This window comes from Ceratosolen solmsi, unplaced genomic scaffold (genome assembly GCF_000503995.2).
Source record: "Ceratosolen solmsi marchali unplaced genomic scaffold, CerSol_1.0 scaffold13, whole genome shotgun sequence".
In the NCBI taxonomy this organism is placed as follows: domain Eukaryota; kingdom Metazoa; phylum Arthropoda; class Insecta; order Hymenoptera; family Agaonidae; genus Ceratosolen; species Ceratosolen solmsi.
The window spans coordinates 10,382,075-10,399,588 of record NW_011948418.1 but is presented as its reverse complement, the minus strand read 5'-3'; the positions used below and the strand labels follow the sequence as shown (position 1 = coordinate 10,399,588).

At 24.1% G+C, this 17,514-nt stretch overlaps 1 protein-coding gene across 7 annotated transcripts in view; it reads right to left on the bottom strand.

The window, feature by feature from the left end:
- The window catches only part of Ctns (lysosomal cystine transporter cystinosin), a 22,754-nt gene extending 11,299 nt beyond the window's left edge, over nt 1-11,455 (bottom strand). For 3 of the 7 annotated variants that reach the window (XR_912802.1, XM_011497188.1, XM_011497189.1), the window contains exon 1: nt 7,693-7,753. Coding sequence is in view for 2 of the 7 variants with exons in the window: in XM_011497188.1 (XP_011495490.1) it covers nt 7,693-7,740 (48 nt within the window). In the remaining 5 variants the exon portion in view is untranslated. Of the gene's footprint in view, nt 1-7,692; nt 7,754-7,814; nt 8,121-11,032; nt 11,145-11,303 lie in introns of those variants that run through there. The other 4 variants (XM_011497190.1, XM_011497191.1, XM_011497193.1 and 1 more) reach the window with 4 other exon arrangements.
- Nucleotides 11,456-17,514: the final 6,059 nt, after the last annotated feature.

The window sequence follows — 17,514 nt, the reverse complement described above, 5'->3', positions numbered from 1 at the left end:
AAATAAGGATATTTGAAAGGCTGCTTTCACGTTAGAACTGAATGCCTATAACAATTGCTAATTATTTCCAATTTAAACAATGTCATGAGTATTTGAATCTTCATTCATTTTTGAATAAAAAATTCAATCATCTTCACATACTTAAACATATTATTAAAAAAATATTTGAAAATAGAGTTGAGAAATAGTATGGAGAAATATACTTTCAATTTTAATCATTAGCTAAATAACTTTTAAATATCTATATATAAAATATTCATTAATGATAATAATTACAATAGCAACAACAACAAAAAAAAGAAACACATAAAATAATCTATATTAATTTTTTTATCTAATAACGATAGAATATATTCTATATTTTTGATATAATAAATATATTTGATAAAATAAGAATTGAAGAAATATTTGCTAAGATTAGATTACTAGATATATTTTGCTAAGATTATATTATTTAATATACCTGATAAAAAAAAAAAAAAAAAAAAGGATTGAAAGAAATGAAAAGAAAAAGCTAAGATTAAGTTATTAGATATGTTTGATAAAAAAACAAGGATGAAAAAAGGTATGTTAGAAATCAGGTTACAATTGAAATTTGTAATAATTATTTAATAAATAGAAATTCGCTTTCAGCTGTTTATAAATAAGTATTAATATTTTTGTTTTTTTTTTTGTTTTTGTTTTGTTTATAAGCATTTAACAATATTTACACAACAGTTTCTCATACAGCCAAGCACAGATTAAATGGCAATGTAATAATTCCATTATTGGGGAAAAATATGGAAACTTCTTAGAACATCATTTTCTTACCGAACTTTAAAACTTTTCGAACCATACGGGATTTAAGTTCCTTGGAACTAAAACAACAGTTACCGTTTTTACGAGGTGAAATAAAACCGATAGTAAATTTTAAATATTTTTCTAAAAATAAATAACATTCATTTTTCCTGCAATGTTCATTTTTAATATTTTCTTTGATTAGTTAATATTACGGATTGTCTTTGTAATTGAAGTCAGATAAATTACTTCATCACGACTTTAGATTTCTTAACTTTTAGATTAATTACTTTCCATTTTTTTTTTTTTTTTTCGAAAAGAAAATGATGAAAATGATAGAAGTAGATTCACAAATTGTAATTAAAAATTGTATGTAAATCGAAACTTTTATGAACATACAAACTAAACGTATTATTTAATCGTTGTATTTTGTATTTTTTAAACTATATGTTAAGTATATTATTATTATTAAATATGAGATTTACATAAATATAAAATTTTCATTGAATTGAAATTAAAAGAAATTATGACAAAAGATTACAGTTAGAAAATTAGAATCAATTGGCAATATTAATTTATTATTTTGTATATTAATATAATAATGTATTAACGGAATTTAATTATAATTATTTATGTGAATGAAAAACAACTGTATTTATGTACTATGTAATTGTAATGTTGTATTAAATCCCCTGATATTAAACAGTTTATCCAGAAACCGTCTCGTTTCATTATTCCAACCACATAAAATTGATTAAATACGAAATTACTTTTTCAACTACTGCAATCGTTTACCAAATCATACGGATGACTCCGTCATCAAACTTGAACTTCTAGAATGATCAACTCGTAGAGTACCTCTTCTTTCCATCCAGGGCTAATTCTATCCAGGATATTTGCTTGTACTTTACTTCTCTTAACTTTGAATAGATATGATCCTTCCGTTTTCCCCTAGCTTTACCCAATGGTTTTTTTTTATTATCCACATAAAAGTAATTTACACCGTTTCAACTTTCCACTATATATATATATATATATATATATATATATATATATAGCTTTGGCATAGAGAAAGAGCGAATTTACAAGTAGCCCCACAAAAAAGCAAGTGTGCACTCACAAAATACGGCATAGAAATTATTTTGCAAATTAAAATTTTTCGAACTCGCGGAGTTGGTAAATTACGAAGCCCCTTTTCCCCTCGTTTATCAGAGGGTCAGAGTTAATTCTACGCAGTGTCAGTGAAACGTCTGATTTTTTTACTCAGAGTTTCGCGATTTCATGAGACAAGGCGATAACGGTGGTGCAGAGTATATGTGGAACAATTCATCTGTAGTCAGTATCATTACGGATGAAAGTAGAATAAAAGGCTTTCGTGCCTCATTAATATATTAATAATACTACGCAAAATGTGATCTCGCCCTCTCGCATATTTCTGTTTAAGTGGCTAATTCAACTATTATATCCGGAATGTGAGAATCATCATTGATTTTCACCGATTTTCTTAGATTAACGTTGGAAGTAATTCGACAATGTTGCGATTTCTTTTGAAAAATAAATATCCTGGCACTGGATACTTTGCTTCGGAGAGATTTCACATCTAATAAACTCATAGATCGTAATAATTATAATTATGAAATATTCAATTTGCTAGATCTTAAATAATACGGCTTAATAAAAATTTTTTCATTACTCCGTGGTACTGTTAAACATTAAATTCCTTTTTTGTGTATTGCTAAGCAAGAATACTGTTTGATAGAACATTTTAATTGCTAACGAAATATCATTGCATAAGCAAATGCATCCATGTTTACCTCCAAATGAAAATTAAACGATAATAATTATTACCCATGTAACTTCGAAAATTACAATGCCATTTAATTATAACTTATTATAATATATAATTACTTATATAATTAAGAATTATAACTATTTCATTTTGGATGATTCAATATTTACAGAATATAAATTGATTAAAATTAATATTCAATTTTGAATCTTTTGTATTCATTTACTTGCTAAAAATATTTGATTTAATAATGAGCATTGTTGTATATTAATAAAGTAGAATACTAAAATTTAACTAAAATCTACATTTTGTTTTATAATTGCATTATAATTACGCGACGAGCAAACTTTTTGCACATGGTTTTTATGTATGAGATTTATAAAAAAGAATGATGAATGCGTTTTACAAAACTTTTACGTCAATCTTTTCAATTATTCGATCAAATTTTAAACTTTTAACGTTAAATGTATTTAAAAAAAAATTTTTTTTTTATCATTACTGCATAAAAGCTTGTGTTTTTTGCATTAATTTTGCATTTTTAAGATGAAGGGCTTACGGTAACAATAATATGAAATATACAAATATACGAATTTTGAACAAAAAATCAGAATAACATAAAACAATTTTATTGTGAATTCTATAGTTTAATTTTTAAAAAATTGAAATTTTATTGAAAATTTAAACTGATTGCAATACAATTTCATTAATCAATATTAAAAAATTATTTCCAAAGAAACTTCATATATGTAGCTGATAATATAAACTCTTAAAAAGTACTTATAACATATTTTCAGTACAATAAGAAATACATTTCTCGAGAAGTGCGCACAAAATATATGCAAATAAATGAAACTTATTGCATATATTTTTTATTCAATTTCAAAATGTATGATTTTCTAATATATCAAGGTTAATTTTAATACCCCAATAAAAACGTTTAATTTTACAATTCATACGTAATTATTAATACTAAGGATTTAATTTATTTTATAGCGATTAGAATAAGCACGTCTATTAAAAAAGAGATCGGTTATCGAGTCAATAAAAATCGAATTATCGTTCTGATTATTATCAACTAAGTTTGACCATAAGAAAAATATAAACACTTGACATAAGTTTATTATCATCTTTATTAATCAGAAATAAACGTATAAACAATCGATAAACATTTATAAATAAGTGACATTTAATAGAAATAATTTTTCTTGTTAACTTTATGTAAACATGGCGATCTGTATGTATGCCGAAAGTTATAAATAAATATAATAAACGAATGTTTTAGTAAAATAATTCATGATTTCCAAATTTATTATTTATTTATTAATTACAACACTATCTAGAATAATTACAAAATATGTTTGTAATTTTAATAATTTGGAAAATATAATCGTATTATTTAATTTTTCTTAGAGAATATAATTATAAAAATTTTTGGTTTGATTTGTTTTTCAAAGCAGTAATTTTAAAAGATATAAAGAAGTTAATAGAACAAATTTTTAGTTGTGAAAAATAATTGAAATAGTTGGAATAAAATATGAACTAAATAGGAATATTTAATCAAACTATTTTAAATGTATTTAATCTCTCTCTCTCTCTCTCTCTCTCTCTCTCTCTCGATATATATATATATATATATATATATATTTATACGCTCTATATATAAATATATAAATTTATAAACTCATATAAAGTATAATAAAATATACGGTTAACAAAATTGATATTCATTTATGGCTATTCTGGGTATTTTTATATATTTGATGAAACAAAAACAAAAAAAAAAAAAAATATATATATATATATATATATATATATAAAAATAGAGATGTATATTTTGTTTATCATTTTTGTTCAAAAGCTTTTGATATTCCTATTCATTCGAAATAAATTTACAACCACTGAAATTTAATCAATCAAGTCGCAGACTAATTCAAAAGATTATCAGATGATTATATATTTCTCTAATTTTTAGACTACTAATTAATATTAAAAATAATTAATTGTATTTAAACTTACATCTAGTATTTAATGAGCCTAAATTTTCTGTTAGATTTTTCTAATTAATTGGTGACCTCCAATTTCTTTCTATTAAGCGTGATAAGATGACTAATATAAAGTTTCTTTTAAATTTCAATGCCTTTTTATTACTTGGCTATTAAATTTCTTTATTTTAATCAATTAACTGATGAAAGATATTTATTTTATTACTAGGTAAAATTCATGTGAATTTTAATAGTATATGTTTATAATATAATTAATGCAAAGCATAATAATTTGAACAATTGCCATATATATTTGTTCATATGCATAGTAAAAATTGTACAATTATCGATAATGTAATATTAATTTAATACTAAGAAAAATCTCATTTGATAGAATAAATATATTTTAATTTAATGAATAAATATATTAGCAAAATGATGTATAAATAAAATTATTATTAACTATAAATTTGTACATTTTATTAAATATAAAATTAATAATTATATGAAAAATATAATTTCTTTAATATAATTTAGTATTTGTCACTTGAATTTGTCACTTGTTCAAATATTTTTGCAATGTTATTGATACTTTGAATTTTCATTATTTTCATTATGGATTATGAAAAATGTTAAATAGATATAGTATTGCATTTATAAACTATTTTTTTTTAATATAATTAAAATATAAATATATACATGTATATGTATGTATATATACATCAATCATTTAAATTTTGAAATTTAAATTGTGAAATAATATATAGTTTTATAATATTCAGTTAAAGTATCTTTCTCTTGAATTAGAAGGAATCGATTTGTTTTGTTTATATTTTAAATATAATAGGGTCGGATAGTAGCATAAGGTTTCATTATTGTAATAATAAGAATTTTGAATGTTTGATTAAAGTGAAGTATAGAATGTTTCGAATTATCGTTATTTCAAGGTCTATTATGAAACGAGTATATCTGCGCTTTTACTTTCTCCCAAAGTCCATTTAATTACAAGGTAATGGCTTTCAAGAAAGAAAATGTATGCCATAAAGTGTCAGGTGCTACTTGAATCGGTGAAAGAGATTGTGATATATATATATATATATATATATATATATAGCGAGAGATCGACAGATAGAGCGTGAGGGGGGGGGGCTAACGTGAGTGTTAGAGGGTAGAGATATGGACTTGTCTCTAAAAGATCGAGCAGCGTAAATAACGTAACACAGGTATTGCAGGTCCTTCAAGAGGAGGCCATAATGACCGATTAAGTAGCTTTTGTAATTAGAAAATAATTCAAGCGTTCGTCTTTTTATCGTTTGAACGCAATTCTGTGTACCGGTCGTCTAGCGACTACCGTACCTTGGCACATTTTGTCATCAAGGTCGAAGCGAACGTCAATGCGGCAAGTCTCGCACGCATTATATTCAATCATATCTCTGCCTCCCTATCATCATCTTTTAGTCGTACTTAATAATCTACGCTATGCGCATGATTTATATTCACGATAGACTAGCTATTACTTTATATTTCTTGCTTGAGCTGAGCGCTAATGTATTTTAGCGAGAGGCTGGCGCACGAGTCGTCTCGTTACGAAAAGAGCAGTTCGCTTTGAATGTCGAACTACCGATAGTTTAAACAATTATTACTTGCGCCGTCGACTCGTAAATATACAATAATTTATAAAAATATTTTTATTTTAACCTTATCTTTAATTAAAGGAATAAGAAAATTTGATATCGAATAATCGTATTTTAATGTTTTTAATAACAATTACAGGATAACAATTCGCTTGATAAGGCGAATGAAGTGGAGCAAATTGAGTATACGTAAAAGCCGTTTTAGCTATTTTTGTCTTTTGAAATTGGTTAATAAGGGTGTTTTCTTCATAAAGATGTCCATGTGCAGAATACATTTAATAATTTCTGTTTTACTTTCATTGATTTTTGTGTACTAGATCCCATTATGTAAATTAGACACATAGATCGAAGCAAAGTGTTGCAATAAGAATAATAAATAATTTTGCGGCAAGCATATTCTACTAGTTATTAATATTGATTTTGGTATCTGAATATTCGCGAAATACTTTCATACTTTAAAGTTTTATTCTACTAACATTACCTGTACTGTTTGACGATCTTTTGTTTCGTACGCTTCGGCGTTTACGATATCAACACGATTCAAAAAGACACGTTCATATATTTTGAAAATGTTATCAAAAAACATTGTTTATATAAAATATGGATATTCGTACTTGAAAAACATTTCCTTTGAAAATATTATATACCTGTTTGTACAATATTTTATGGGAAATCCATGACGTTGCTTGGGTATAAAGCTGTAAAATTGTATGCGCACGTATATTTGACGAGAAATTAAAATTTTTTTTTATAAAGAGATTTAGCATCATATGATATTCTCAAATAATACAAATTTCATTGTTTGTAACTTAATTCCCAATTTTACCTATTATTTTCGATGAATAATAATGCATTGATTGTTTAATATGTTAATTTTTAACATTTAAACGAATGCAAAAGACACTATTATTATAATAGATAAAGACAAAAATGGAAAACAAATTTATATCTGCATAATTACAAATAGTGCCAAGCAAATGTAGTGGAAACCAAATAGAACCGAATATACGTGACTTGTGAATATTAAGAATTATCATTCAAAATTAGTTCGCGAAGAGTGTTATTTGTTTTATTATTTTTTTTTTTTTCAACTATAACTTGTAGAATAAATAGCTTATTACGCGATTAGTTCTTTCCAATCATATTATTAATTTTTTCCCTCTTTCAATTAATTAACGAATAATATAGTAATTATTCTAATTCTAATTAGCTAATCATCTTAGGTACGCGATTCATCTTTTAGATTAGATAATTGTTACGAAAAGTATATTGGCGATTTTTTAAACAATCATTCTGCGCACAAAGAGATTATCTGCTGATAATCAGAAAAGCAAGCAATTATCATTATGAATTCTTTTTCTGTAAAGTGACTCGGTTTATCTATCTATTTATATATAGTGTATTCTTATATTCGATGAAATTTCAAACGGCTAACCATTTCACACTGATGTATGAAAATTTTTTACCAATTTCATTTGCGAATTTCATAAAATAACTAAATAAAACTTACACTTGAATTTTGCGACAATCTCATCGTTTTCAATGCGCAGCACTTCATTTAAAAGTTGCTCACCTTTACGTTAGAAAAAAACAACATATTATATTGGCTACTTTACTTTAAAATTTACACACCTGCTTATAGCAATTGTTCTGGAGTATCCGTGTTCACGAGGTAGCAATTAAATGGGCTGTTAAAAGGCCGTTAAAAGTGGAAAAAAAGCCAGATGATTGGCACTAAATGTGCCGATTATACTATCGTCGTCACGTGAACTTTCAATGTTCTCGGCTGGAAGTCTGCTGCAGCGTCCAATCGCGCATCCTCAATTCAAATGTTCCCGCCGGATACGCTGGTTGATAAGTCTGCAAAGAGGCCGCGGCCCCTTTTGCTCCTCTGCCACAGTGCCAACACCTCAACATTGATGATGCGAGATTTTATGTCTTGGGGTAAAACAAAAATGTACAAGCAGTGTTATTTAATATTACATAATGTATACAGCATTGGCAAGAATATACTTTTCAAAATACATATTTAATTACATATGCAATCGTTCATTAGACCGAAAGAACTCGATTTTAGAAAACGTTAATTTGAATTTTACCATTGGAGTTACGTCTCTGAACTCTTGTGTATTTAGCTATTAAATCTTAATTTTCAATTGCTTAAGCAATTATATTCTAATAAGTTAGTATGTAATTTTAAAAATATATGTTTTTTTATTATATATTTATTATATGTTCATTATATGTAATAACTACATAAATTATTATAACGTTAATATATGGATTGTAGCATTGCATAAGTTTAAAAAGTAATGAAAAATTATATATATATATATATATAAATATATAGTTTATTTTTTAATAACTATTCCTAGTTGCATTATCTTATCATTATTTATACTTATACAATAATACAATACAATTAAAAAATTCAGGCTTATCAAATATATTGATATAAATTACGCTACACATGCATTTAAAAACGTTATTTAAATATATCACTTTTATTAATATTAATATTAATGTATTTAAGAATTATAGCTCTTGAAGATTATATTACCTTAAATAGAAAAACAAAATATTTTGTCATCAAATGTTATCCATTAAAAAATTGTATTAAGAATAATCATAGATTAAAAACTATTTTTAAATATTTAAATTATTAAAAGAAATTTGAGATATTATTTCTAATATTGCATATTTTTTTATTTAAATCTTTTATTTAAAATTTTATTTAAAACAATAATTTAAAAAAGCGATTTTATTTTGATGCACTTAATTGTTATATGATTATTAGAAAATATAATCATCATGATACATAATTTTAATTATACTATTTTATTTATACATTACTCCAACACTTGTCTATTTATAATTGTTAAATATAAATAATGTAATGAATATTTATAATTTTTAATAAATTTTTTAAAAGTTATTTTCAATACAAAATTTTAAAATATTTTCAAAACCAAGTTTGTTATTGTGAAAAAGCAATGAAAAGATGTATTTCATAATTACCCGATGAAAAATTAAATTACAACTTTCTATTCGATTTCGAATTTATCAAAATTAAAAAATATATAGGTTGCTTAATTTAATGCATTGTAACTTTTTTTACGAAAGATTTTCTCATTTCTATTCAGTTTGGAAGATTCTATCGAGAATTTGGATATTAAAGAATTCAACGAGATATATTTTTTATGGCTCTACAATATCTTAATGTTTTATTATTTCATCTGTTATTAAGACATAAAAGTTATTAAGACATAAAAAAATTTTATATTAACACTTGCCTCTCTTATAATGGACATTGTGTAAAATACATAAAACAATTAGAAAAAATATCAATAAATAGTTGAAGGTTTACTCTTTATTGATGTACTTAAGAAAAAAAGGAAACATTTTTTTTTCATATTAATAATACAATAATGTGAAATAAAATTTTAATTTAATAAAATAATAATTAATAATAGGAAAACTTTCTATGAAATTTTATTTCATTATATTGAATAAAAATGCATTTATTCAATCTAAATATGATATTTTTTGTTAAATTAGAAAAAATACTCATTAGTAGTTGTATTCAATTTCAGTAGTTGAATGAATTTCATAATGTTATGAAATGTACAGAGAGTAAATATTTGCTTTCATTATTCATTTTCACATTCTCGTACGAACAACCTTTACTTTACTATAGCATAATTTATTTCTTTAATATAATGTATTTAGTAAATTAATATTATTGTCGAATACTTATATTAAAATTGTATAACCTTGAATAATTTAGAGTTATTTTGATAATGCTTGATTAATTAAAATAGTATATTTTTATAATTTATTCGAACTTACTCGTTTAAGAATTGAAATTATGATTTACGTAATTTAGCAAATTATATTTGTATTGTACAGTTATTATTATTCGGAATGTTAAATGAACATTTAACTTGTTTATATATTGACGTAAACGTTTTGATTTAACATTTAAAAGCTAAATCTTATATACAATGCATTAAAATGTATACTTTGTATCGATGATGTTTCTATGTAAAGTTTTGCTTATCGTATCCATAAAATAAGATATTGTATTATAAATTTTACATAAGAGTCGCTTATTCGTAATTTAAGTGATCACTTTTTAATATGAAAATAAGATTTTGATATGTTCCATTGTAAGCAACAGTTATTCATTAGTGTTAATTGAAATGTTAACTGAATCCTCGTAAAGAAATTATTGTCAATTACACTGATTATTTCTTATTATCGTAATTATTCACTCTTTAAAATATATAATGAAAAATAAAAATCTTTTAAGGTCTTTAATTTTATTTTTTATTGTAATTTTAAGGGGATGTAGAATATAGGAAACCCAATGTAAGTTATTAATCAAGTTAATAAGAGAATATAAAATGTATTTAATGTTGAATAAACGGCACATTAGGTACCTCTATGATCTGTAGGTATTATATTTTCGTAGCAATTAAAAAGTAAAAAGTATAAGGAAACTAACATTTATATAAATATTTAAAGTCACTTATTTTTTACGATTAAAGATGTTATATTTTAATTAATTCAATGAAATTTATAATAATGAATGCACTGTTTGAAATTTGATTAAATTATATGTTATTAATTTTATAATCACAATGATAATGAAGTATAGATATCTAACAATTATCGTAAATGTCTTATCGAAAAACGTTTTTATTGAGATAAATTTAAAGTTTATGTTTGTTTTCAACTCGCCATATCGAACATTACATAGGAACGCCACAACTGCAATAACTGAAAATTTATCATTAATATTCAAGCCTGCTTCAAAATGGAAAAAAATGTCTTCCACTACGACTCACACTTCTTTTGATACCTTTAAAACAGCTCGGCACGATTTATAGGCTCTACATGAACACTGTATTACGGCCAAAACCACGTGCTAATATTTACAAGACCGCTAGGACACGTGACACGTATTTCGAAAAAAAAAAGAAAGAAGAAAAAAAGGGAAAAAAAAGGAGAAAAAAAAGGAGAGAAAAAAATGGTTGAATTGGAAAAACAGCAGCCACCTCGAAGGGCCTGAACGTATTAAATCGAATTTAGTCGGTGTTATTGTCAACTTGTACACACAGTCCTTAGCAATGGTAGAAGAAGGTCGCTGATTAATCCTCAAAGAGCGTGACGCGCCCGGACTTGCCGCAGTAAATGAGGACAAAATTGAGTTCCCGTACCGTTTCACACTGCACGTTCTCTCTCTTGCTCTCTCTCTCTCTCTCTCTCTCTCTGCCTCTCTCTCTCTCTCTCTATATATATATATATCTTCTTCCTTCTGCGAGGCCAAAATTTATTTCCTTTGTGACATGCGCGCGTGCGCCGACGACAATCGCGACAATGACGTGCACGAGACCGTGCGAGCGCATTTTATAAATTCGTAGCGACCTGCCGGTGCTCTGCCCCTTCCATTCCGAGCCTTGTACTGACGAGAATCCGATCGCAGGTTCAATTTTCAAGATGTTGATCGGTAGGCTTTTCTCCTTTCTCTAGACTTTGACAGTAGGATCGTTGCAGCCAATTAATTATTAAGATTTGCGACATTATTACGGGTATTTAAATGAGCGAATATTAAAATTGACGGCTTGACTTTAATTAGACCTTTAATATGTGCTTATAGTCATTCAATTTTAAAATTATTAAATATATCTGTCATTTTGATATTCTATTTAAAAGGCCAGGATTGAATTTATATTTATGGAACGCAGATTTGTATTTTGAAGTAGCGAATATGTATTGGATAGATCAATTATTGGTGCATTTGTGAAATATTGTATAAGGGCTGGGTTTATTCAACTATTAAATTAAAAATGGATTGATATAAAGGCGATGTTAATCAGAAAGGTTTATCATATTTAACAAAGATATATTATTAAAAGAATTAATATATTATCATGTAAAAATTTTAAACACCGATAATAAGGCTTCATCAATGGGATAAAAGTCTTAAAGCGAATCATACCTTTTATTACTTTATAAGCTATGGATTTTTTATCTCCAAATTTTCTTTACCATGTGTATGTAGATATTCTTTGAATTGTTATACAGGATAGTTAAATCGGTCGATTAAGTGTAAAGAAAAAAAAATTCAAAAGATCATTGCTGTGGAATATTTTTAATATCTTGAGAGGACCGTTAAACAGAGCTTATATACAATTTAAATTTTATAATAACCTATATGGATTATGTTAATAAATGATTATATACGATTCCTATTCTATAGGATTAAGCCGCTCTCTTTGACTCTTTGAGCAAACTATTTTACTTTTTTTCAGATGAAAGTTAGCGAATACTTTTAATTACCACTAATATTTATCTTAATCGACATGATTATATTAATGTTAATTTCAAATTTGATTTGTTCTTGACACACGAAAGAAGCCTAATTAAATCGACTCGAAGATAAAAGGACATTGCAATAATTAGGATGATAATGATTTAGACAAACTTTAATGTAACTGTCGAGCTACATAAATCTATTAATAGGAATAAAACTAACGTGCAGAAAAAAATTACTAAACTAGTTAATTGCGAAACAAACGAATGTATAACATTTTTAAAAACATTTAACAATAAATTTAAGAATATAGTCGAAAAGAGTCGAAATTGCTTTATTAGATGAGATAGGTAAAAAAGGTTAATTAAAACTAAAATTGCTAATTTAATGATTAATCCGTGGAAAATCTAACAATGTCAAAACAATGAAAATAAATTTTAATACATTATGTATTGATTGTTTTTCAAAATATGAATTACGATTTCGTAATTAAATACATAAAGATATCGAACAATATAAAAACTAATATGTATTTTAAAATGAAACATAGTCGGAAGTGAAAATTACAAATTTAATTCAATCAGAATTGAAATTTATTATAAAATATATGATTGTGTTAAGTAGATTTATTATCTTATATTAATATTTGTGAGAATTTTTTTAAAAAAAATAATACGAGCACAAATTATTCATAGGTACTCTCATGATTTATTACGCTTTTTTTTTTTAATATTTATTGATGTTATTCATTTATTAAGAATTTTTTTTTTTTTTTATATTACATAAGGAGACATATAAATATCTGAGAGTATATATCTCATGTAGGCAATATTTTAATATTTACAACGATTTAAAAGATAAATAGTCGATAAGGCAGAATTCATAATCGGTAGCTCATAAACTATAAATATGAAGAGTGACATTTCTTAAGGCAGCAACATATTGTCCAATAAATCCGCCTAATAAAACGAAACAGAAATAGTTAAAAATGATGTATAAAACATCACTAAAAATATTTAACTAATTTAGCACTTAAAATAATTTGTTAAAATTTTTACGTAATTATCATACTACTTTAATATTTATTCTCCAGTTTTCATTAAAATAAATTATGAATTTATTATAATGCTAATGATTAAAATTTAATTTTAAATCAAATGAAAGAAAAATACATATGTAATTTCATTCAAAGATCTTGTAGAGAAAATCTAATCTCGTAAGAATATATAATATTCTTCTAATAAAAGAAATTATAGATATTAAATAAATTTATAGTGTTATCATGACATAATAATATGCACCTAAAAGGATAAGAAAAACTTTATATTTATTTAATTACATAAATATCGAATTATATATAATTATTTATTTAAATGTTATAATTATAAAAGTTGGTTGATTAATAACTCTTAAACGATAATCATGTATTAATTATGTATATATATATATATATATATATATTAGTAACTATAAAATATATGAATTATTTAAAACATTGAAGTGTTTCACATTCTGATGAAAAGTTTTATTCTCACATGTTTTATTTATCTCTTTTTGGATAATATGGATTTGCTTGCACGATTTTCTTTTCAATATTAGTAAGATCTATATAAATTGTAGAGCAACTAATTAAGATTAAATATTTAAAAGTGTGTTTTATAGGATTATTTCAATTTTGATCTGAGCTAATCAAATGCTCAGTTACAAAAGCGACCACTGCAAGCTCATGCCAATGCTTTCAGTTTACAGATCTAATTTACTAGCCATTTGAAACGTTGGCAGATCGTGAATGTTGAGGGTTGGTTTCGAGTTACATGGTCGATGGTTAAATACTGCTAGTTTGTAATAGTCAAGGCTTTGATCCATAATATTTCATAGAAGTCTTTATGATCTGGAAATTTGTAAGAAAATATGTTTACAGACGGATGTAACAAAAATTATTTATCAATTGTGTTTAAATTTTTCAATTAAAGTCTAATTTTACGTATTCTTCATTGTCTGATTTAATATATAACAATGTTTTCAATATGTCATTGATAAATATATTAATAATTATTTTATTATCGGTCATAATTTATTATTTAAATATCTACACTTTTCATATCGTTATTATTGATATGTAATTAATTGAAACCATTAAAGCTTAAATTAAGCATAAATTTTAAATTCTTTTTCATTATACGAACATGTAAATGCCTAAATTTGCATTTCAATTTTTCGATAAATAAAACAGCCGAGAAGTTTAAGCATAATATGATAAATAAAAAGAATTTGGAATTATTTTAAGGTATAATATTTTATTAATCGCTATTTTTACATTTTATTTATAAAAATCATTTTAAAAGTATCTCCTGTCACTTTAAACTATTTATAATATAAATAAAATATTCAAGGCATTTTTAGTTATTTGAAAATAGCATGTATTTCTTAAAATCATTAAATGTCTTATAAATTTAAGGCTAAACATAAAAAATAGACGTCAAATCTGGAAAATAAAACTCGAAAATGTATAGACAGTCTTCGAGTCATAATCTATTATATCTAAATGACAAATTATTACATGACATGCTAAAGCGAAATATACAGTCGATAATTAATGACTAGAGTTCTAGTTTATTAAATATCTTCTCATTACTCATTTGTCATTATTCTTATTTTTGTAAAAATAAATTCATTAGTAAATCTAATCAAAGTATATTTATTATATTTTATACATTTTTCAACTTTGGGAAATATTTCAAATATATTCGTAAATATTAAACAGATTTATGTAATTTAAATTTATCAATCCATCATTAGTTTATTCACTAAGTAAATACACAATATTTGAAACTATTAAATACTATTCATAATACATCATTTTAAAGATAATTTAAATATGCCTAATTCCAGAAAATAGAAATAATAATTGTTTTTTCATAATATCTATGTTGATAGCGCACGTATTTATATTGTGTTTATAATCGGTTAAAGTACAGCTGATATTCGAAATCAATAACATCTCATAAATATCAAATAAAGTTGTTAAAAAGATATTTTAATTAATAAAATAATACAGTTTCTTAAAGCAATAATTTTTAAATAATCGATCATTCATATTTGCATATAAATTGATCATTGTTTTATCAAAATTGATTAAGAGAAATAAGACTTATTAAAAATTAATCGCACGTATTATGTAATATAGATTAATTAAAATGATTATTTTGGAAATTTAACTGAATTATTATGCTTTAAAGAATTGTATACATATTCGTTTACATTGTGCATTATTGAATAATAATGCAAACCAAACATTATAATTAATTTAACACTACGTGTGAGAACTTATATAAAATAACAAATATAAAATTAATGTAATGTAATAAATAAAAGCGATAATTATATAAAACTCATCTCAATAAAAAATTTAACAAATTTGCTATTAAAAGATCAAATATTGTAATTTAAATAAGTGACTTCTTACACAAATATAATTTAGCAGGAAAAAAGCAGTTATATTATTTAAATGTAGTATACTTGCAAAAGTGAGAATTGACTAAAGTAAAACAGATATAATTGTACTTACACATACATCTAATATGCCAAATTAATTATATAAAGATAATATTTGCTTTATCTGTATTATTGTTCGTGTGAAACTATTTAGTATTAATTGAAGTGAGCATTGACAAAGTATATATAAACAATTTATATTAGCATGTATGATATTAATGAAATGCATACAGAATTTGTTCAAAGTTAATGCATTTAAAAATAATATGGCGGTGGAATATTCGATGATAATTAATAAATAATATGATAGGTAATTTTATAACATTACTTTATAAATGTTCCGATTAAAACGTACTCGTAATTATACATAACGAACATTCTTTCAGGAATATTATTCCTTACAAATTCATAATATTTCGTACAGATTGTATAACTTTTATCTGCAAACTTGAAATCACTGATTATTCATGATTTATATTCTTAAGTTTAATATTAATTTTGATTGAGCTTTAGTTAATGTTCGTACAAATTAGTATTTTTACTGTTTTTCAAACTAAATTTTGTAGAAATAATTATTTATGTGCAACTATATAATTTATATCAAGAACAAATTTGTATTTGATTACATTTAAACAAATCTTTTATATATCATTTTACTATTTTGTTTATATATTTAACATATAATTCTTACGTAATAAAAATATTTTTGAATACTCTCTATTACAAAGCCTTTCTCATTGATATTTTTGTAATAAAAAACTTATAATAATTCCCAATTATTTAATGAAAAAATATATATCTTGATAATAGTATTTGTATAAATAATTAATTAATATAGTATAAGCATTTGTGCAATTTGTTTAAATTTTATATAAGATTATGTATGCATACTATATATTTATTTATTTAATACTTATTTAATAATGTATTAAATATATTTGTAAACAACGTACATATCTTTCATATAATAAGTGTTAAGATAATTTTTATAAGTACATATATAATATATGCACTGGAATTTTTTGTATATCAATGCTTTAAATCGATAATAGATTTACAGAATTGAAGTAATAAGTAGATTGTAATTCATAAAAGTGCATTCTATACCTAAAACAATTACTTGGCAACGAATGTATTGACTAAAAAAAATTAAAAATATGTGGAATATTTATTTGAATATGTAATCAGAAATATTAAAAATTATTAATATTTTTTATTTAATTTTATAAATTTATAACAGTATGGTAGTATCAGAATCTGAAATAAGAGAATTAAATATAAGAGAGAGAGAGAGAGAGAGAGAGAGAGAGAGAGAGAGTGTATGTAATTAATTGAAAATAAAGTCAGTTTCTTATAATTTCTATGTAAACTAAAATAAAAACTGTATTTCAAAAGAAAATCTAAAATACTATCTAGAATAAAAAATTTATTATTCTTCAAAAATTCTCGAAAATCTTATTTCCAAATATTTAGAAGAAATGGTTTCAAGAATGTTAATAATACTAATACTAATACTAC